Source organism: Prosopis cineraria, unplaced genomic scaffold (genome assembly GCF_029017545.1).
Source record: "Prosopis cineraria cultivar Desert tree isolate PC_DT_omini unplaced genomic scaffold, ASM2901754v1 PC13, whole genome shotgun sequence".
NCBI lineage: Eukaryota > Viridiplantae > Streptophyta > Magnoliopsida > Fabales > Fabaceae > Prosopis > Prosopis cineraria.
The window spans coordinates 22,082,178-22,104,427 of record NW_026555344.1 but is presented as its reverse complement, the minus strand read 5'-3'; the positions used below and the strand labels follow the sequence as shown (position 1 = coordinate 22,104,427).

The window sequence follows — 22,250 nt, the reverse complement described above, 5'->3', positions numbered from 1 at the left end:
ATCTGTTTGATGTCTACTGTGTCTACAAGGAAGCCAATAAAATATGGGAGTCCCTGGTGACAAAGTCCACTGCTGAGGATGCTGGAAAATAAAAGTTCATTGTGGGAAACTATTATAGATGGCAGATGACTGAGAACAAGGATGTGAAGGAGCAAATCAATGAATATCACAAGCTGCTGGAGGAGCTTTATGCTAAAAACATCAACCTTCTAGATGAGTTCATTGCTGGAATCCTAATTGAGAAGCTACCAAAATTGTGGAATGATTACAAATAGTAGCTGAAACATAAATGGAAGCAGCTGCCTTGACTAACTTGATCACTCATATCATAATCGAAGACACCAACTATAAGGCAATACGTGTAGCTCGAACTAGAAAAGTGACATCTAAAGCCAATCTAGTAGAGACAAAGTCTCACAATAAGAGGTATGACCCTAAAACCAAAGATAACAAAAAGAATAGGAAATCTAATTACAAACCCAGTGATTCTAACCCCTCTTTCAAGAAAAAAGGAGACTGTTTTGTTTGTGGTAAACCAAGATACTATGCAGCACAGTGTAGGAAGAGAGCGAACCGTGATAAGCCTTAAAAGCCAAATGTAAATTTAGTATAAGACGATGATAGTAATGATGACATTATTGTTATAGTGGTATCTCAAGCTCTCTTAATTTCTGATGTGAAGAAATAGGTGGTAGACTCTGGGGCTACTAAGCACATAGATGCTAATTGAGAGATGTTTACCTCTTATGGTCTTATAAAGGAAGGCGAAGAATGTGTATATCTTCCTGATTCTCAAACTACCAAAGTTCAAGGAAAAGGAAAAGTGGTCTTAAAGCTCATATCAAGGAAGACTATGGCTCTATATAATATTCTGCATGTGCCTGAAGTTAGAGCAAACTTAGTTTTCAATTGCTTTGTTAGAGAAAGCTAGGGTTAAAGTGTCATTTGAATCTGACGAGATTGTAATGACAAAGAATAATGTATTTGTGGGAAAAGGGTATTGTAATCAGGGATTGTTTATTTTGAATGTTGATGAAATGAATAAGACTACATCTTCTGAGTATATGCCTGTGTATATGATTGATTCCTTTGATTTGTGATATGCTAGACTAGGTCATGCTAGTAAAGGTTATATAAATAGGATGTGACAACTTGGACTACTTTCTGAAATTAAAAACAATGATTTTGGAAAATGTGAAGTGTATACAGAAACCAAACAAAGTAAAAAAAAACCTCATTTTTCTAGTCAAAAAGAATCTGAATTACTATTTTTAATTTATACTGATTTAAATGATTTGAAACAAACCATGACTAGGGGTCGTAAAAAATATTATATATATTATTTTTATTGATGACTTTTTAAGGTATACTAAGGTATACTTGTTAAGAAATAAAGATGAAGCTTTTGAAAAATTTATTTTATACAAAGCAAAAGTTGAAAATTAATTAAACAAAAATATTAAAAAGAGTTAGATATGATAAAGGTGAAGAATATGTTTTGTTAAATGATTTTTGTGAAAAAGAAGGTATTATTCATGAGAAAACACCTCCTTATTCTCCCAAGTCTAATGGTATTGCTAAAAGGAAAAATAGAACATTAAAAGAGATAATGAATGCTTTGCTTGTGAGTTCTTCTACACCTAATAACTTATGGGTGTGAAGCTATTTTGTTTGCATGTTTTTTACAAAATAGGATACCTCATAAGAAAATTAAAAAAAAAACACTTATGAGTTGTGAAAAAGGTTTACCATAAATTGAAAATATTTGAAAGTGTGGGTGTGTCTTACAAAAGTTTTATTGCCTGATCCTAAAAAGAGAAAAATTAGTTTTAAAACTTCTAATTGTATGTTTATTGGGTATGCTAAACAAAGTGTAGCTTATTGTTTTTTAATTATGAAAAGTTATAGATCAAAACACAATTGTTGAGACTAAGGACACTGAAATTTTTGAACATAATTTTTCCTTAAAAATTGAGCATGTTTTTAAACTTATAGAAAATTTTAAGTTTGAAAAAAATTCGAATGAGGATTTAATTCTAAGGAGAAGTAAAAGGAAAAGAAAAAAAACAAGTTTTGGAGATGATTTTTATATTTATTTAGTGTAAGATGAACCTTTAAATTTTTATGAAGCTGTTTCTTCTCCTGATGCTAAATTTTAGAAAGAAGCAATTGAAATTGAAATTGAGCCCTTAAGGAAAAATAAAATTTGGGTTTTAGTAGATTTGTCTCAAGGAACTAAAGGCTATTGGGTGTAAATGAATTTTTAAGAAAAAAATATTTTCCAAATGGTTCAATAGATAAATATAAAGCAAGGCTTGTGGCCAAGGGTTTTACTCAAAGGAAAAACATTGATTATTTTGACACCTTTTCTCTTGTTACTAGAATTTCTTCTATAAGAATTCTTATTGCTTTAGATTCAATTTACAAGCTTTTTGTTTACCAAATGGATGTAAAAATAGTATTTTTAAATAGTGATTTGGAAGAAGAGATTTATATGGTGCAACCTGAGGGATGTGTGATTCCTGGGCAAGAAAATAAAGTTTGCAAACTTGTCAAGTCTTTGTATGGATTAAAACAAGCACCTAAGCAATGGCATGAAAAACTTGATCAAGTTTTGACAAATGGTAATTTTTCTACTGTTGAAGTAAAAAGATGTATTTATACAAAAATTGTAAATAATGATTGTGTGATTATATGCTTATATTTGAATGACATGTTAATCTTTGGCTCTAGTGTTTGTGTTATTAATGAAACAAAAAATTTTCTTTCTTTAAATTTTGATATGAAAGATATGGGTGAAGCCAAGGTGTAAAAATCATAAGGAATGAAAATGAGATTTTGCTTTCCCAAGAACATTATGTTGAGAAAATTCTTAAGAAGTTTGGACATCTTGAAGATGCTCCTCTGAATACTCCTTATGATTCAAGTGTGTAATTGAAAAAGCACAAGGGTGACCCAGTTACTCAATCTAAGTATGCACAGATTATTGGAAGTCTATTACATTTAATGAATTTTACAGGCCTGATATAGCTTATGCTGCAGGCAGATTGATCAGATATACCCACTGTCTAGGCAGTAAACACTAGGAGGCTTTGGTGAGAGTTTTGAGATATTTGAGAGGTACCATGAATTATGGTATATTATATAGTGGATTTCCTGCTATATTGGAAGGATACAGTAATGCTAACTGTATCTCAAATTCAAAAGAGACAAAATCCATTAGTGGTTATATATTCACTCTTGGTGGTAGTGCAATAACTTGAAAGTCTACAAAACAGACAATCAATATGAAATCTTCAAGGGATTTTGAATTTACTAGAGCTAGCTGGAACTGAGATTGAGTGGTTGAAAAACTTCTCAGCGAGTATTCCAATAAGTAAAAAGCCCACACCATCAGTGTCTTTATATTGTGATAGCCAATTTGCAATAGCAACGGTAAAAAATAAGACATTTAATGGCAAAAGTAGACATATTCGATTGAGATATAATATTATAAGGTAGCTGCTCAAAGATAGGGTCATATCAATTGATGATGTAAGATTAGAGTTAAATCTGGAAAATTTGTTAACTAAAACCCTTGGGGAAGAAGTTTATTATTGAAACATCAAGAAGCCTATTTGAGACTAACGGTTATGGCAACCCAACCTTTGTGATTAGAGATACCATAAAGAAGGTTCAATGGGTAAGAACAAGTTACTTGTTAGTTTTACTAGCACTTAATTTTTGTTCCTTCCTATGGCTTGAGAAAGTGCTAGAATGAATTGAACAGAGGTTGAGTGAAAGCTCTTAATGTTTTCATAGTTCTTATGGATGGTGTATTCATTACAAATACACTTGATGAAAACATTTATACTAATGTGGAGTGGGGCTTCTCCTATGAGATCATGGCCAAAACTTTAGAGCATTTGTTAAACCAAGTGCACGCATAGCCAATAACATGCAAAACTATCATTAATAGTAGAGACTGTAGGGGTATAATTCAATTAATAAGGCCTCTAGTACGTGCTCAAGATATGTTGGTTCAATAACAAAGTTATACTAACTTTTTTATGTGCTAAGTTCTATTAGTTTAGGTTTGGTTCAAATCCACAGACACTAAATTCAAAGTGATTATCCTCCGTGTGAACAACTTGAATGATAGTAGATCCTTTTGACATATGTGGGGGATTGTTATAGTAATTGAGTGTGTGTCAAAGAAGTCTTACATTGCCTGAATGAAGAGTGCTCCTAGTATATAAATACTAAGAAATAAAATGGGCTACCAAAATAGGCTTGGAGGAAAAGTGGGCTGGCACGCACAAAACAAACCAACTCAGGGCAATCACAGTTGAAAACAGCTGATTTGCCCCCTATGCATGAGTTCAAGAGGCATTGGGTTCCTTTTATTGGAATACTTTTACAAAAAAAAATAATTATTTATTTATATGAGCTTACCAGAAGACCTCATTTTTTAGCTGTCTAGATTTTGAATTCAAACCATAAACATTTTTTTGGCTTTAACTGAATTCTTAAAATGGATGAATCAATCTCTAAATGTACTTATCCCCCTAACGTCTCCAGAAAAATGTTTAAATGTATTTTATATTTTTGTAATCGAGGTTTGATGGTGAACTAATTCGATAATTGCTGCCTCAACGTTTGTCCAAGACCTTGGCCTATATATAGGCATGCACGCAGACTAAATTGGTCACCAAGCTCTTAAGCTTTTGAGCCATTTCTTTCCTCCTCTGCACAACTACATGCTTGTCTAAGTTTCTTTCCTATTAGTGCTACTGTTCTGGTGCCTTAGTTGTCAGGAAATGCTTGTTTAATCCTAAGGAACTATCGGTCCATCGTCTCAGTGTGTTGAAATAATTCTTAAGGACAGTGTCCTTTACAACTCTCGATTCACCTCCATACAGACAACAGATCTTACAATTCAAGAGAATGCCTAACGATTAGAGGAGGAGCACCTTAGTTCCTATTTACAAAAATAAAGGAGATATTTAGAATTGTGCTAACTATAGAGGAATTAAACTTATGAGTCATACTATGAAATTATGGGAAAGAGTGATTGAGTTGAGATTGAAAACTCGTATTTATGAGATTAATTCGGCTTCATACTAGGTAGAGTGACTATAGAAGTGATTTATCTACTAAGGAAATTAATGAAAAAGTATAGATGCAAAGGTAAAGACTTACATATGGTTTTCTTTGATTTGGAAAAAGCTTATGATCGCATAGCGAGAGAAGTACTTTGAAAAGAATTGGAAAAGAAGGGTATCCGAGTTGCCTATATTCGAGCTATACAAGACATGTATAAGGGGGCAACAACTAGTTAAGAATGTCTAGTAGTGAAACAAAAGACTTTCCTATAAAAATTGGATTGCATCAGGGATCATCTTTGAGCCTTTATTTATTTGATCTAGTCTTGGATGTTTTGATTGAGTATATTTAAGAGAAAATCCCTAAATGCATTCTTTTCATGCATAATATAGTTCTTATTGTAGAGACAAGGGAAGAGATTAATTGTAAACTTGAGTTATGGAGGAGGACATTAAAAAATCAAAAAGTTTTTGCCTAAGTAGGAATAAAATAGAATATCTACATTATAATTTTGATAAGAGGTCAGGGATTAGTATTTTGGAAGTGAAATTGAGTGATCAGATCATACCTCAAATAGAAAAGTTTAGATATTTGGTAGCGATTATTTAACATAATGGGGAAATTGATGGAAATATTGCACACAAAATACAAGCTGGGTAGTTTAATTAGAGAAAGATGAAAGGAGATATCTGCGATCATAAAGTACCTAATAAACTTAAAGCAAAGTCTTATTAAACTACTATAAGACTAGCAATATTATATGGTAGTAAATGTTAAGCTTTAACGGAAGTAAATGTTAAGCTTTAACGGAACAACAAGAGCATAAAGTTAGAGTAGCAAAGATAAAAATGTTGAGATAAATGTGTGGATATACACATAAAGACAAAATCCAAAATGAGTGAATACGAAAAAAAAAGTGGGCGTTACACCTATTGAAGGAAAAATGATAGAAAATCATTTGAGCTGATTTAGACATATATAAAGAAGATCATGGAAGGCACTTGTGAGAAAAGTAGAACAGATGACTTTGAGCCCTGTTAAGAAAGGTAAAGGAAAGCCAAAGAGAATAATTTTGAAAGTTGTTGAGCAAGATCTTTTAATTAATAATATTTCTAAAAGTTTAATAAATGATAAAGCACAATGGCATCATATAATTCATGTAGCCGACCCCACCTAGTGAAATAAAGCTTGTTGTTGTTGTTCTTATTGGCATTAATAAAGCACTATAAAATTCAATACTATCTTAAATTTTAAGTGACGTCTCATTAATTAATGAAACATCACAAGAAGCTAGTGACAGCGGTGGCATTCTCTCAAAAAACGCCACCTCTTTACTTACTTTTAAAAACTAAAAAGGAAGAGAGGTGGCATTTCTTGCAGGAAACGCCACCTCCTACTTACTTTTTTAAAAAAAAAAAGGAAGAGAGGTGGTGTTTCTTGCAGAAAACGTCACCTCTCTACTTAATTTTTTAAAAATAAAAATAAAGATAAGTGGCAGCACCTATCTCCTTTTATTTTATTTTTTTTAAATTAGGAAGTATCACTTTTTAATATATATATATATATATATAATTTCTTATATACCTATCAATTCATATACATAATTTTCTTAGTAAATACACAATTAATTTATACAGTAAACTTTATCCACATAATTAACAAAAAGAAATAATTAATTTCATACTATATAAAACTACGATAAATTTAGCAAGGTCATAAAAAATTAAAGATAAAGAAAAAAAATAAATTAAATATTAATTAAGAGATATTTAATAAGGTTTATCAGCAATTTTTACAACATAATTGTAAAAAAACAATACTTACAACAAAAATAAATAAACAATAAATCAAAAAAAATTATGGCTAATGTTTTACAAGTTTTTTCCTCAATGATTAACAGATATCATCATCATTGCCTTCTTGAAAGTCCAAAATTTGACAAAACCAAACCGTTTATCATTGAAAGTACAAAGATTGAAAATCTCGTTATTTGTTCCTGATCCACATCTGAATAAAGATTTACCCAGAGAATTATTCACCAATAGATATGCCTGTTAGCAAATTAAAAGAACAAACCTTTCAATAATGAAAAGAAAAATTATCAACTGAAGATAAATAACAACAAAATCGTAAAGATCCATATATATATATATATGGATAGGTAGATAAGAGGTAATAAAAAAGAAAAAAGAAACATGTTATCAATATACTCATACAAGCAACATTAGCTAAAGAAGACAACGAAAGAACCTTCAACAATTAGAGAATAGAAAACTTATGAATTGTAAGAGAGAAGAGCGAGCAGCTGGATGAAGAGAATAACTATGATGAAAAAATTAAGGTTTAAAAATTCTAACAAGAGTTAAAAATTATCCTCAATTTTTAAAAATAATTAAAACTCATGGCGATGGCATTTCTTCACACCACCTCTCTAATTTTTAAAAAAATTAAAATAATTAATAAAAAATTTTTAAAGAGAGAGGTGGCATTTCCATCGCCTGAAAACATCGCCTCTCTCATTTAAATAATTTTTTTAATATTTAATATTAAATAAATAATATTTAATAATTATATATTTTTAAAATAATAGTAATTAGAAAATATTTTAATTTATAAGAGAGACCTCTATCATTTATATAATTTTTTCTTGTTTTATATTTAATAAATAAAATTTAATAATTATATATTTTAAAAATAATGTTAATTAATAAAAATTTAATATATATAAGAGAGGTGGTGTTTCTTTTCTTTTGCTTTTTTTTTTTTTGTGAATAGAGAGGTAGTGTTTCTATTACTTGGAAATGCCACCTCTCTCATTTAAATAATTTTTTATTATTTTATATTTAATAAATAAAATTTAATAGCTATATATTTAAAAATAATTTTAATTAATAAAAATTTAATATATATGAGAGAGGTGCATTTCTATTACTTGGAAATGCTACCTCTCTCATTTAAGTAATTTTTTTATATTTAATTTTTGTAAACATTATTTTAAATAGGATTAATGAGCAAATAGGACCCTGAACTCTTATTCAAAAATCGTCCTAATTCCCTAAACTCTTAAAATATACAATATAAACTGAAAACGCCACATCTCTCATTTAAAGAATTTTATATTATTTTATATTTAATAAATAAAATTTAATAACTATATATTTAAAAATAATATTATAAATAATACATAAATAAATTATCATAAAATAATTATTTAATATGGTAAAATAAAATTTGTGATCAATAAGAGAGTATAGAGGTGACATTTTCAAACCCAGCAAAATGGCCTCTCTAATTTTATTTATTAAATAATATGACATATTGACTAAAATTATTAATTAAATAAATTATAATAAAATAATTATTTAATATGATAAAATAAAATAATAAATCAATAACAAGGAAAAGAGGTGATATTTCCAAACTCAGGAAACACCACCTCTTGCTTTTTAATTATTAGATAGTAATGTATATTAATAATTAATATTAATTAAATAAAGTATAATAAAATAATATTTTATCTTATAAAAATAATAAAATAATGAAAAAGAAGAGAGGTGGAATTTTCAAGTTTGGAAACACCATCTCTCTTCAATTCTTTTTTAAATATTATTATATATTAATTATAAATACTAAATAAATAAATTATAATAAAAAATTATTTAATATGATAAAAAAATTTTAAATAAATAAAATATTATAGAGTCAAGCTCAGTAAATATCGCCTCTCTGATTTTATTTATTAAATAATATGATATATTAATTAAAATTATTTACAAAATAAATTATAATAAAATAAAATAAAATAAAATAATAAATCAATAACAGGAGCAGAGAGGTGGCATTTTTAAGCTCAAAAAATGCCACCTCTCTACGTTTTAATTATTAGATGATAATATATAATAATTAATAGAGGAAATTAGCTCATGGCATCAAAAAATACAGCTCTCATAAATTATGGATGAGATTTTTGAATATTTTGGAATATAGTCCATTCATAAAATCAATTAGATATATTTACTTTTTTATTCTCAAATTAAATTTATTATTAAAATATAATATATCTATTATAACTAATTCTCCTTAACTGACTGAGTCTTTTCTTTATTTTCTTTGAATCATTTTTTTTTTCTCTGAATATAAAATTACCGATGCCTTTCTTCATTATAGAGCTTTTCTTCTATCTCCCTCTCTGTTTTTCTCAAGAACACTATGAAGAAGACATCAGACATTGAAAAGGAATTTTCATTTCTAGAAGCAAAAGATTAGGATGGAATCTATTATCTATCATTAGATTTTCACCATCTTCACATCTCTTAGTAACATCAAATTTTATGTAGACTATATTTGATTTATTTTGGGCAAATGATTATGTATTTTTTGTGTTACTGAGCTGTAATATTACATCATATATATATATATATATATATATATCAATGATAAACAAGTTTATGTTTGATTGTCTAGTTATGTTGATTGCGATAATATATCAGTGATATACAGCAATATATCAACAATGTAATATCGTGAATTAGCAACATGAAAAACATATAATTATTTGCCAAAAATAGATTAAATACAGTTCACAAAAATTTTTGGACTCTTTATTTGTCACAAGAGTCAAATATCTAAACTAATAAGATAAAAAAAATCATGAATTTGTAGATCCATTTCCCCGCTGACTTGCTCCATTTCGTCGAGTATCGTCAATGTATCTCACTTCATGTTTGTCTCTCACAGTCATGACTGTGGCTAGCTCACACTACTTTGCTGTCTCGTGTTCATCTCTCTCGCGTCTAGTTCTGTCTTCTCTCTTGCATTCATCTCTCTCATTCTAAAGATTTCTTGCATTTTGAATCTTCTGGTATTTGCAACAAATAGATATTAAAAGGATAATTTTGTAAATTAATTATAAACTAAATATTAAAAAGGTCATTTTTAAAATTTAAGAAAGGATAGGTTATTTTTTTTACTCGGTCTTATGATATGGGTTATCTGTGCAAAAGCCCCTAATTAATATTAATTAAATAAATTATAATAAAATAATATTTTATCATATAAAAATAATAAAATAATGAAAAAAGAGAGAGGTGGCATTTCCAAGTTTGGAAACACCACCTCTCTTCATTTATGTATTAAATAATAGACATACTAATTAAATAAATTATAATAAAATAAAATGTTAAATTATTAACAGAGTAGAAGGTGACTACTTTTGATTATGAATGAAATATTAATTTAATTAAAAAAAGAGATGGCATTTCGCCACTCTTGAAACGGCACCTCTTGTTATTTATTAAAATTGTAAATAAAAAATAATTTATAAGTGGTGGCATTTGAAATGAAAAACGTTATATCTATCTACTTTGACTTTAATATTAGTAGCGTTTCATTTTTTATTACTACAATATACATGCTACTAAATCTCATTTATGTAGTAGTGAATATCCATTTTCTAATCAGAAAAAAAGCAACTCATTGGCATTTTCAGCGATTTTGTAGACAAACTATGGGATTATATGCATGAAAAAATGGAACCCAACAATGTCTTTGTTTGGTAAAAAACATGGGAATCAACTCAAATTCGGTGGCTTTTCCCTTGCATGTCCATTCGGTGGTTAGCATGCTTCAATCCAAACAGCATGTTTTGCTGGTTTGTTAATTATTACTCAATTTTTTAGTGTTGAAAGAGTTCACCAAAGCAAATCAAGTCGGATGTTTGTTGCTTTCCAATATACTGGAGCAGTGAAACTTCCAGCTAGTTAGCAACATTTGGCCGCCCAAAAACGAAAAAGTTATCTACCGTAAGGAATAATTGCAAGTATAAAAAGAAATTGCATCTGATGTACTTAGACGTTGCAAAATGAGAATTTGACACAACAAACTTGAGCACAAGACATTACAAGTTTCAGACACAAGAACTGATTTATCACACCAAAAATTACCAAACATTTCGTTGGCAATATTTTTCACTCAAATCTCGCATTCGCTTCGATGAATCCAGCACATTCGGCTCAGTGTACAACCTTTTATATTTCTCGCGTTTTATAAAATATCCCTCCGGCAGTTCTAGTTGTTTTCCATAATGCCACTCAATTGTTTCATCAATTTCCCTCTCAATTTCGTTAGCCACCACCTTCACTTCCTCATTGTGTGCCTTGTATTTCATCTCCTGCAGCAGCTGCTCATTCTCCTGTTTGCCCGATCTTCCTTTATCATTTGAAATTGTGATCTTGTTCGTCACCCCTGCCGTTTGATCCTCTGCTGAAACAATCAAGATGCCATTTGCATCAATGTCAAAGCACACCTTGATTTGTGGAACTCCTCTGGGTGCTGGTGGGATCCCTGTGAGCTCAAATTGTCCAAGCAACTTGTTATCCTTGGCCTTGTTCTCTAACCCCCATACACCTGAATTAGCAGTCCCGACTGATCATCAGAGTAGGTTGAGAAAAGCTGCACCTTCCTTGTAGGGATTGTTGTGTTTATCGGAAACGACACTGTCATCACACCTCCAGCACCTTCAATACCATGGCTTAGAGTAGAAACATAAAGCAGTTTCGTTAATCCCCTCATCCACCTAGGGTCGGGACCCGGCATGGAGATGGAGGAATGCAGGCGGAGCAAGTTCATGTGACTTCTGTACGCCGCAATGAAATCCCAATGGAATGTCTTGTACATCTCTTCCATCTTTACCGCCCGCTCAATAAATGCTTTTGTCAATCCCTGTCTGTCAATCTTGATCGTGATTGTCTCTTTCAACCCTGTCGTTTTATCATCTGCTGGCACATTCAGTATGCCATTAACATTAATGTCAAAGCACACCTTGATTTGTGGAACTCCTCTTGGTGCTGGTCGGATTCCTCTCAGACTAAATTCTCCAAGGCAGTTGTTGTGAGCGGATAATGCTCCCTCACCTTCAAACACCTTAATTTCCACTGCTTCCTGATTATCATTCTCCGTAGAAAATATCTGTTCCTCCCTTGTGGGAATGAATCGCTGTGTTTCTTGGAATAAACACATTCATTATCTTATTTTCAGTTTCAATACCGAGGCTGAGAGGAGTAACATCAACCAGCTGGAGCAAGTCTTGAACCTCCTGATTCCCTTCGCCGTAAAGAATTGCAGCTTGCATGGCAGCCCCACAGACCACAGCTTCATCGGGGTTTATGCTCTTGCACAGATCTTTGCCATTGAAGAAATCCCGCAGAAGCCGCTGCACTTTGGGGATCCTTGTAGACCCACCAATAAGATCAACCTCATCAACTCGAGTCTTACCAATTTTCGAGTCCTCAAGGCATTTGTCGACAGCTTCCATGCAATTTCTGAACAAGTCTCTTTTCAATTCCTCAAATTTTGCTCTGGTAATTGTCAAAGAGAATCAATGCTTTCCTAGAGAGATTCAATACCTATAAGCTCTGGAAGACAGTGTCCTTTTAGCCCTCTCACACGCAGTCCTCAACCTTCTCAAAGCTGTTGCACTGGTGCTGATATCCTTCTTGTGCTTCCTTTTGAATTCTGCCACGAAGTGATTCACGAGCCTACGATCGAAATCTTCACCTACCAAGTGCGTATCACAAGAATTAGCTTTCACTTCGAACATTCCCCCTTCAATTGTGAGTGATGAAACATCAAGAATACCACCTTCAAGATGGAAGACAAGTAAGTTCTGCTTGCCAGACCTCGAAGCCTTCTTGTCCAAACCATATGCAATCGCAGCAGCAGCTGGCTCAGTCATGATTCTCATCACATTAAGCCCTGTCATAGCTCCCGTCATTCATAGCCTGTCTCTGAGAATCATCGAAATAAGCAGGGACCGTAATGACCACTTTGTTTACCATTTCACCTAAAATAAGACTCCGCGGCTTCCTTCATTTTTGTCACGACTATGGAATAAATTTCTTCAGCTGAAAACTGTTCCTCCTTACCTTTGTACTGAACCAGGGTCATAGGTTTACCATCGGGACCAGAGACGACCCTAAATGGCTAAAGCTTCAAGTGTCTTTGAACACAAGGATCCGAAAACTGTCTGCCGATAAGTCGCTTGACGTTGAAGACGGTATTATTGGGGTTCAGGGCGGCTTGATTCTCGGTAGCATCTCCGATCAGAAGCGTTGTATCATTGAAAGCAACACAAGATGGGGTCCTTCGGTTACCTTCATAGTTGGCTATGAGCCTAACAGCCACACAGCTGTAGGTGGTGCCAAGGTCGATGGCGATTGCATTCTTGGAATCCATCAATTAAAGAATGCTAAGCTAAGGAAGAAAACAGATTTGTGACGGATAAAGAAGGAAGAACGAGTGAAAGAGCAGAAATGGCAATTGAAAGAATTCCGTTAATTCAAATACGGCCAACGTGAGTGTCTTGGGGAAACAGTTTCCGTCACCGGATGAGCACCATAGTTCTCACGTGATGAAATTTGGCATAAAAATTTGTAAGGTTTTAATAAATATCGTCTTCTTCTTGGATAAAAAAGATCAAATTTATATTAACAAATGAAAAAGATAAGAAGTTACAAAGAGAGGGTTAGTAAGGGCACATTAGTAGGAAAAAAAATAAAATAAAAGATAGGTTATGAGTCTAATTATTGCTATGTTTCTGGAAAATAAAGTCATCAAAGTAGTGCAAGGGGGAGAAGATATCGCAATCAATGGGATGTTGATGGAAAGGAGAGGAAACTCATCCACAGTTGATAACTAGACTTTACGGACCATCTCTATTATTATGCTGTTGGAACCAGAAATTTGTAATCCGGTCAAGCAAACTCCGAACACAGTTACTCAAGAGTTTTCTCTCATTTATAAAAGTTTTTAATAAATACGTATCACCAATTTTTTTTAAAATTTATCAAAATTTTTAATAAACGTGTTCATTACTAATTTGAAATGTATATATTTAATTTTTTTTGTATATTTATTCTGAATGTACTAATTTAATATTAATAGTTTTTATTATTTTTATATACTCCCTCCATTCAAAAATGTAAAGCATTTTTTTTGAAAAGTTGGATGTTAAAAAATGTAAGGTATTTTTAATCTTTTGATGTGTAATTATTACCTTTTTTTTTCAAAAGTGCCCCTATTAATAATGAATTTATATTTATTGTAGGGTGTTTAATAAAGATAAATATGAAAAAGACAAGATTAGTTGAAAAATAGGTAATTACTTTATTGAAAGTTAAGATTTAGCTAAAAATGTCTTACATTTTTAAATAAGGGGAGTATTAGTTATTCATATGTACCCTCAACAATCCACATTTAATATTAAATTTTTATAATTTTTATAAATTTTATTTTGGTAGGTACAATATTAAAAATTAAAATGATATTCTAACTAGCACTTTTCAAAAAATATTGTTTTTAAAAAAAATTACAAGTTACCAAATTTTAAATTTTAACCATCCAGAGTAAATTTATTTAGTCAATTTTGTATTAAATTTTTTATCTTAAAAATCAACTCTAAATTAGATTGGCGATTAACAAATTTATTAAATTTTTTATAATTATTATAAATTTTTATTTTAAAAATATAAAATAACTATCTTAAATTTAGATCATCTAAATAATTTGGATGACCTGTGTCTCATTATCCTAATGAGTACAGACGTATAGAGATAATCACGGATCCTAGTTTGGAGGGGGAAGCATTTACATTTGAACTTTGGCTCTCAATGTTTGCTTTTCCAAGGAAATCTTCATTAGCATATCATATTTTATTTGTACATGGGGTCAATTAATTTACTAACACAAACTAAGGATTCATAATATCTTTTTATTAGTTTTATTATTTAATATATTTCCATCCAAAATTGTCTATTTATATAATTTTTTCAATGGATTAAATTTTACATTTACTTTTTTATTATTCAGTATATCAATTTTTATATTATTTATACATTGTTTTATTATATAAATTAGACTCAAACCCTATATGTTGCATGAATGATGACTAATTAATATGTCATCAAAATTAACTCAAGATGTTCGAAGTGTTTCTCTTTAGACTTGCTAAAAACTAGTATGTTATCAAAGTATACCACAAGAAATTTTTCCAAGGATGAGCAAAGGTGAGTCATTACTTTCATAAAAGTACTTGGGGCATTTGATAACTTGAATGACATGACAAGCCATTCAAACAACTCATCTTATGTTTTAAAGGCAGTCTTCCATTCATCTCTAGGTCTAATCCTGATCTGATGATAACCACTTCGAAGGTCAATCTTTGAAAACTAACTAGATCCAGACAACAAATCAAGCATGTCATCAAATCCAGGAATGGGAAAGCTATACTTGATGGTAATCTTGTTGATGGCTCTGTTGTCTACACACATTCTCCAAGAGCTGTCTTTCATTAGGGTTAAAAGAGTAGGTACTGCACAAGGACTTATACCGTGCTAGATATAACCCCTTTCCAACAATCCATGGACTTGTCGGTTAAGTTTTGCTCTATCTTCAGGGCTCACCCTGTAGTGCAATAGATTGGGGAGTTGTGAACCTGGAATAAAATCAATTGCATGTTGAATATCTCTCATTGGTGGTAATTCAAATGGAAGCTCATCTAGAGTGATATCCTAGAATTGTTGTCAGAACTGTTGCACCTTTTCTGGCATTTTTGAAAGAGTGGCAATCCGTTTGTGAGATCTTGGATACCAAAATAGACACAATTGTATTTTCTCTGCTTTCTTGCATAAATTGTTTTTTTTTTATCAAAAGATGCAAGTTGTGAGTTTTGGGTTTTGTGCCTTTTGATTTACTTGAGTATTTGCCATCGTTGTCAGGCTTAGCACGATGTAACAAGATCGTCTTGCCTCCATGCTTAAATGAATAGGTATTCTCACAACCAAGATTGATGACATTATGGTCATAAAGCCATGGCCGACCAAGTAAAATGTAAGCAACATCCATTGGAAGAACCTCACAAATAATCTCTTCTTTATAGTCACCTTAGTGAAGAGGAACACGGCACTGTTGGGTGACTAGTAAAGAAGATTTGTCGAGCCATGCGACATGAAAAGGCTCTAGGTGAGTTTTTGTCTTGAGGCCGAGTCGGGTTACTCCTTGACTAGAAATGACATTTCTAAAACTCCCTCCATCAATCACTAACTTGCAAGCTTTGTCTCCATACTTTACAAAAGTATGGAAAATACTCGTTCACTTCCATGAATCATTAGGTAAGAAGACAAACAGAATACATCGCATAACTCCAACTCAACGTGTCTCACATCCATGTTCATCAATGATGATGTCCTCATTGACATCTGAAGGATACTCAGCTAGATCTATGACTACGTTAGCATTTGTATTGTCCTCCTCATCCTCACATTGAGTCAATAATTAGAGTACGCTGTGGGCATTTCGACATAATGTGACCCTTTGAGTGACAGCGAAAGACTCAATAAAAGAATTATTAGGGTGGGCAGGAATTATAGCCTTACTAGGCTTAGACGTATTACCCTCGAACCCAGTTGCTTGAGCAAGTGCAAATGAAAAGTTAGGACTAGATGTAGATACTCCTATAAGTCACTCAGACAAATTGGAAGTTCGAGCTTGGCTAAACTGATTGCTCTGTATGTCAGTATACTTGACAGACGAGTACTGTGATAAAGACTCTACTTCTAAGGCCTTATGATAAGCTTCTTAAAGGGACTATGTAAAGGTTGACTTGAGTTCTTTTAGTATGTATGGCTTAAGTCCATTAACAAACTTGGTAATGGTGCGCCATTCTTCTTCATCCACGTCACACCTAACCATAAGGTCATCAAATCGAGATATATACCCGAAAGTTGTGGAGACTTGTCTTAGATTGAGGTATTTGTCATACAATTGACTCTTATAATGAGTAGGCACATATTTTTCTTTCAACTTGGCCTTCATTTCATCCCATATATCAATTGGTGGATAACCTTGTCGCTCAATGTTCCTTTAGACATTTTGCTAGTACTTTCTAGTAGATCCCACGAGTTTCATCTTTATAAACCAAACTCGTTGAGTCTCACTCATGTCATACCATTTAAAACAATCTTCCATGTTGGCTAACCAATCTAAGAACGTACTAGGATTCAATCGTCCATCAAATTCAAGAGCCTCAACTTTAACCTTCTTGGCGATGTCATCAGTATGTGTCCTTCTTAGGCTTTCTCTACCACTCCTATGGACTAGTTGGTATGGTCTATAATGTTGTTCTTCTAGCCCTTGTCTATCCCAAGTATCATCTATGTCATCAGACTAATGATTGGTACACTCATGAAGAGATGGTCTATTATGTCTTTCACCCATAGCTCTAGAAGAATGACCAATCTTAAGGGAATTACCTCTAGGTTGATTATGGATTGGGAATTTCTCATTTCTAAGACTTGACTCTCCTCTAATGATAGGTCTTTCAAGCAACCCTTCAGTTGTTTTCCTTGTATCTTGTCTGTATGTTAACTAAATTGTAGCCATTATCTCTTCAAATTTATTGTTCATGAATTCTTTAATTTCATCAACCCATTGGTCCACATATGCCCTTTGAGCCCTTTCATATTCCTCAAGATAATTTTGGGTGATTTGGGAGTTATTGGTCATGGCAAATTTTAGGGTGGTAATTTCTTAATATAATAAAGCTTGCTTATCATATAAATCACGAATGGTCATACAATGACAAAGGTAGTATAGTAAAGTATAAGTTTGGGATGGATTTAGTAACCTTAAGAAAAAAAGCCCCCAAGTTGCCCTCACTTGAATAGGTAAAGTCCCTTTTTGACAATGCTAATCCTCTGAGAATTCAAAAATTCCACAGGGATCGTATGCTAAATAGGTAACAATTCAAGTGAAGTCTTTATAGTAATCTCTGAAGGTTCAAAAAACTCTTAGGAAAACCATTAGAAACTTCGACTAACCTAAGGTAATTTCTTAGACTCGAGTATAAGGCCAAATTGTGTGTGAGGTAAGGGTCCTAGGTTATACAAATACTACTATCAAATGTCTTAAGGTAAATTAGGTTCTAGTGACACTGTACGGACGGCGCATGGGATAGCACGTGCTACACGTGAAGACCACATGCAGGGGACTCCTCCGGCACGTGACCGGCACATGTGGTAGCGAACAGAGGTCAATTTTTTGGTTTTGATAGAATTTTCCCTCCTGAGCACAATGGTGGCATCCGTTTTAGGATCTAACATTGGGAAGTGTGGCTTTGGACTCTAGCAGCGTGAAACAGAGTATGCTAAGCTTCCCAATGAAGTTTTCTCCGATCTCCAGCAGCGAAAATAGCCTAGGAGCATTCAGAGCCCTTCTCTGATACCAAGTTGATGCAAAACACACATACACACATGCTCAAACTGATTTGAACTAGAGGTACAACAGAAACAGAGTGAGAGAATGAGAACAGGGAGGGGGGAGAGACAAAATACAAAGAGAGAGAGAGAGACGATAGGAGGAAGCATAAGACAAAGAGGGAGGAGGAACTGAGAAGGAGAGGACACAGACTGGAGGGAGAGTTTTAGAATATCTCAAATGAATTCATTCATCACATCTGCCTCAAATACAATTCATCAATCTTTTTATAGGCATGAGGTTTCCTTCTCTATGAGGAAACCTCTGTCCACTTGCCAAAATAAAATTGTAAAATATTCCTAATTGCTGAAAAGGAAAATGACAAACAAAAGTAATTGAAAAGTAACACAGCTACAATCATTTTCTTCTAAAGTAGCATTTTCCATATTTCTTATCACATAAGTATGGCTCTAAATCCGGTACCGCATGAGAGATCAAAGCATGTAGAAATCAATAGGTACTTTATTAAGGAGAAGGTAGAAGATGGGATCATCTACTTAACCTTCCTATCAACAAATCTCCAAGCAGCCGATGTGTTGACCAAGGGGTTACATAAGCTTGCTTTTGAAAGCTGCATAAGTAAGTTAGACATGCTTAGCATTTATGATTCAACTTGAGGGGGAGTGTAATATAGAATTATTTAGAAATTAATTGAGAATTATTTACTCCAGATTTTCAAGGATATAATTATATTGGGGAAGTAGATGAGAATAAATGAGTGTTTTATTTTTTATTTTTAGTATTTTCTTTATTATTTCGGTGTACAGTCAACTGTAACTTGTATATATTTCTCCCTAATAGTGGAATAAACGTGCGCGATTCTGATCCAATTCCTACATATACCTTTCAAATAAAACATTCTAACTTACATTCAGGAATGAGAGCTTTCCATCTTTCGTCTTTCACTCCCAGCTGCCAAAAACAGGGAGGCAAAGTTCACAGAGAACCTTTCAAGAGAGTCGCTAGCTGGAATCATATTGTCAGTTTTTAAATTTGAATTTTGAACAAACAGAAAAGAGATGAGAAGCACTGGAATAAAAAAAGTATTAAATAAATGGGGAAATCATAGAGAAAAATGCAGCCAGGGAGGAAGCGTATCTAATCATGGTTTGTGAACATTTTACCTTCCTCTAGGATTTAGAGGTATATATTAGATTTATTTAACAGCCCATCTGTGCAGCTGTAAGCCTGTCAGTTGTAAAAAAGCACACAGTTCCTACCAACCAAAAATACTTCATCACAACTAAAATATATTAATTTACATATATATATATATATATTGAAACAGGTGAAATCACATCTTTCCTGAAAAGTCATAAAAAGTAACCTGAGGGGTTCCTCAGTCAAAAATAAATAAATTACTCAAATCCTGAAACTTACAATGATTATCAGGAACTTAAAAAGAATATAGTGGTGTCCATGGTTGAAGATCAGATGGAGAATACTGTGCCCAAATAAGAACCTGACAATTCTCTGCTTTTATTAGGAGTTTTATCAGCAAAAAATTGTCAACCACAATATGGGCATAACTATACTAGCTGTCACAAGTTCTGCCAAAACTAAAGGACAGATGAAAAACAAAAAAGTAAAATCCTTTGTTGCTCTACATGAATACAAAGTCAAAAGGGGAAACTGGCAAAAGGTATCTTAAGTTCCCTAGCAGAATAACAGCAAGCAAAGTAATAGTGATCTCAGCATACAGCATCACCAATTGATTTACCAATAATAGTAGCTTGTATTCTTCTATACTTAGAGTCATCAAGATAATTCTGATAGATATAAGTAGCAAAACCCCAGAGAGACATAAGCATAGCAATTATCTTCACACCATTCATCTTGTCATGAAACACTATCAGAGAAGCAATGGGAGTCACAGCCAAAGAGAGAGTACTGATAACATTGGAGAACAGAGAAGACACCATGAAAATCAGGCCAACAACTCCAACAGAACAAACCTGCCAAGCTACAGCTGTCCAAACCAAAGTCATTACATAAGACACTCTTCCCTTACCAAAGCCCTCCATTTCATCATGCAAAGTTCTCCATTCCCCACTTGCAAATAGACCCACAACAGAAGCACAAGTGGCAACAAGTGAAGTATAGATTTGCATTTCCAAAACAACATAAAACGTTTCCTTTTTCAGAACTTTCTTAAAGGAGAGTTGCATGAGGGAAAGCAACAATGAGTACAATGCTGAGGCTCCAAGGGTACAAAGGAAACCAATAATATATTTTCTATGGGAAATACCAGCTGGACCTTCTGATTCATCATTAAGAGCAATAAGTGCAGCAGATAAAGAGAGGACCACCGTAGAGTTGATAATCAAGGCAGTGAATTTCTGACTATTGATAAAATAAGAGAAAACAGCATTAAAAGCTAACTGAGATGCACAAATCAGTGAATATGTTGAAGCAGCAAGGTATAGGAGTCCAGTAGAATACAACATATTGTCAGCAGCTATTAAGACTCCAAGAATAACGTAGATCAAGGCGAGAATTTTGATAGAAGGTCGAAAAGAGGTAGAAGCTTCCCGAGGTGAAGGAATTAAAAACAATGGAAGAAATAGAAATGGGAAGGCAGCAGTTTGGACCAACGTAGCCATCCATTTGCTATTTCCACCTTGATCATAATAAAATCTTCCAAGAAGAACAGCAACCGATTGTCCCAAAAGAAGAAAGACTATGTTAAGTGCCACCAAAGACCACCATTGCCAGCGCTTATATTTATTAATTGGTGATTGAGCGAGTGTATTTCCTACAATAATTGGCTCTTCATCATCTGTAATTGGGTAAACAATCAATTTGAGTTCCATTCAGGAAATGAAGAAATCAGGGCAAAATCAAACCCATAAACGCAAGAAAAGAGGGCAGCAAGCATTTAAGTACAATACAAAGTACAAACAAACAAACTAAAGAAGCGCCCTCTCCCTCCTTTTAATAACGAAATTGAATGCATAAACTCCAAAAAAGAAAAAGAAAAAGATATCAAATCTAAACAACAATTTAGCGGTGAAAAATGGTTCAGAACAACACTAACTGTCATATTTTACAACTGTAACTATTTTATCTCTCAATAATTTAATACTATCACAAAATACATGCCAGTAAAAGACTTACCTCTGGCTTATCAAGGGGACAATAAAAAAGACTTACCTCTCTTCAAGATACAGATGCATAAACACATAAATACATACAGATATTGACATTTAACAAAGCCCATGATCGAACCGAAGAAATTAGTGTAGTTTGTGAAATTACCTGCCATTTTCGGGGCTCTTGAGCTTCAGAAAATCGGCTTCTCTAGATACAATTGTTCGTTCTCCTCCTCTAATTATAGGCTCAGCGTTGAGCAGTAGCAGAAAAGATAGGTATCGGTGGTGGCGGTGGCGGTGGCGGTGGTGTTGGTGGGAGACAATGAGCTTCGGATTAGATCAAAAAGTCATGAGATTGTATAATATTCATCATTCATAGTCATATTTTTTAATGAAAAAAAAAAGTCATATTTATACATACATTAAAGATATATCGTCCGCTGCCTTTTAAAATTATATTCATTTTCGATAAATATTCATTATTTTTTATGATTTTATTAAATTTTATTTTTAATTATTATATTTTTTAGTATTTTTAGTTCGTATAATTTTAATAAAATTGGAAGATGTTTGTTTTTATATTTCTAACAATGTTAAATTATAAAAATTATAAATATTGAAAACAATGAAAAAAAATTATAAAGATTAAAAGTAATACCCAATAAAATTTAAATTTTTCAATATCAACATTTATGCCCATTTTTTGTTTTAATATTAAAAAGTAAGATATTTTTTCATTTTTAAATTAAATTCAGACATTAGACT

The 22,250-nt window shown here is 32.5% G+C and overlaps 1 protein-coding gene and 1 pseudogene across 1 annotated transcript; both read right to left on the bottom strand.

Moving 5' to 3' along the window:
- Positions 1–10,897: 10,897 nt before the first annotated feature.
- Positions 10,898–19,558, bottom strand: LOC129290273 (heat shock 70 kDa protein 5-like; annotated as a pseudogene).
- A 151-nt stretch (positions 19,559–19,709) lies between these two features.
- Positions 19,710–21,844, bottom strand: LOC129290274 (probable purine permease 11). Its single transcript, XM_054926999.1, has 2 exons — positions 21,652–21,844; positions 19,710–21,172 (listed from the first exon to the last, which is right to left on the bottom strand). The coding sequence occupies exons 1-2, from the start codon at positions 21,656–21,658 to the stop codon at positions 20,085–20,087; spliced, it is 1,095 nt and encodes a 364-aa protein (XP_054782974.1). The 5' UTR covers positions 21,659–21,844; the 3' UTR covers positions 19,710–20,084.
- Positions 21,845–22,250: the final 406 nt, after the last annotated feature.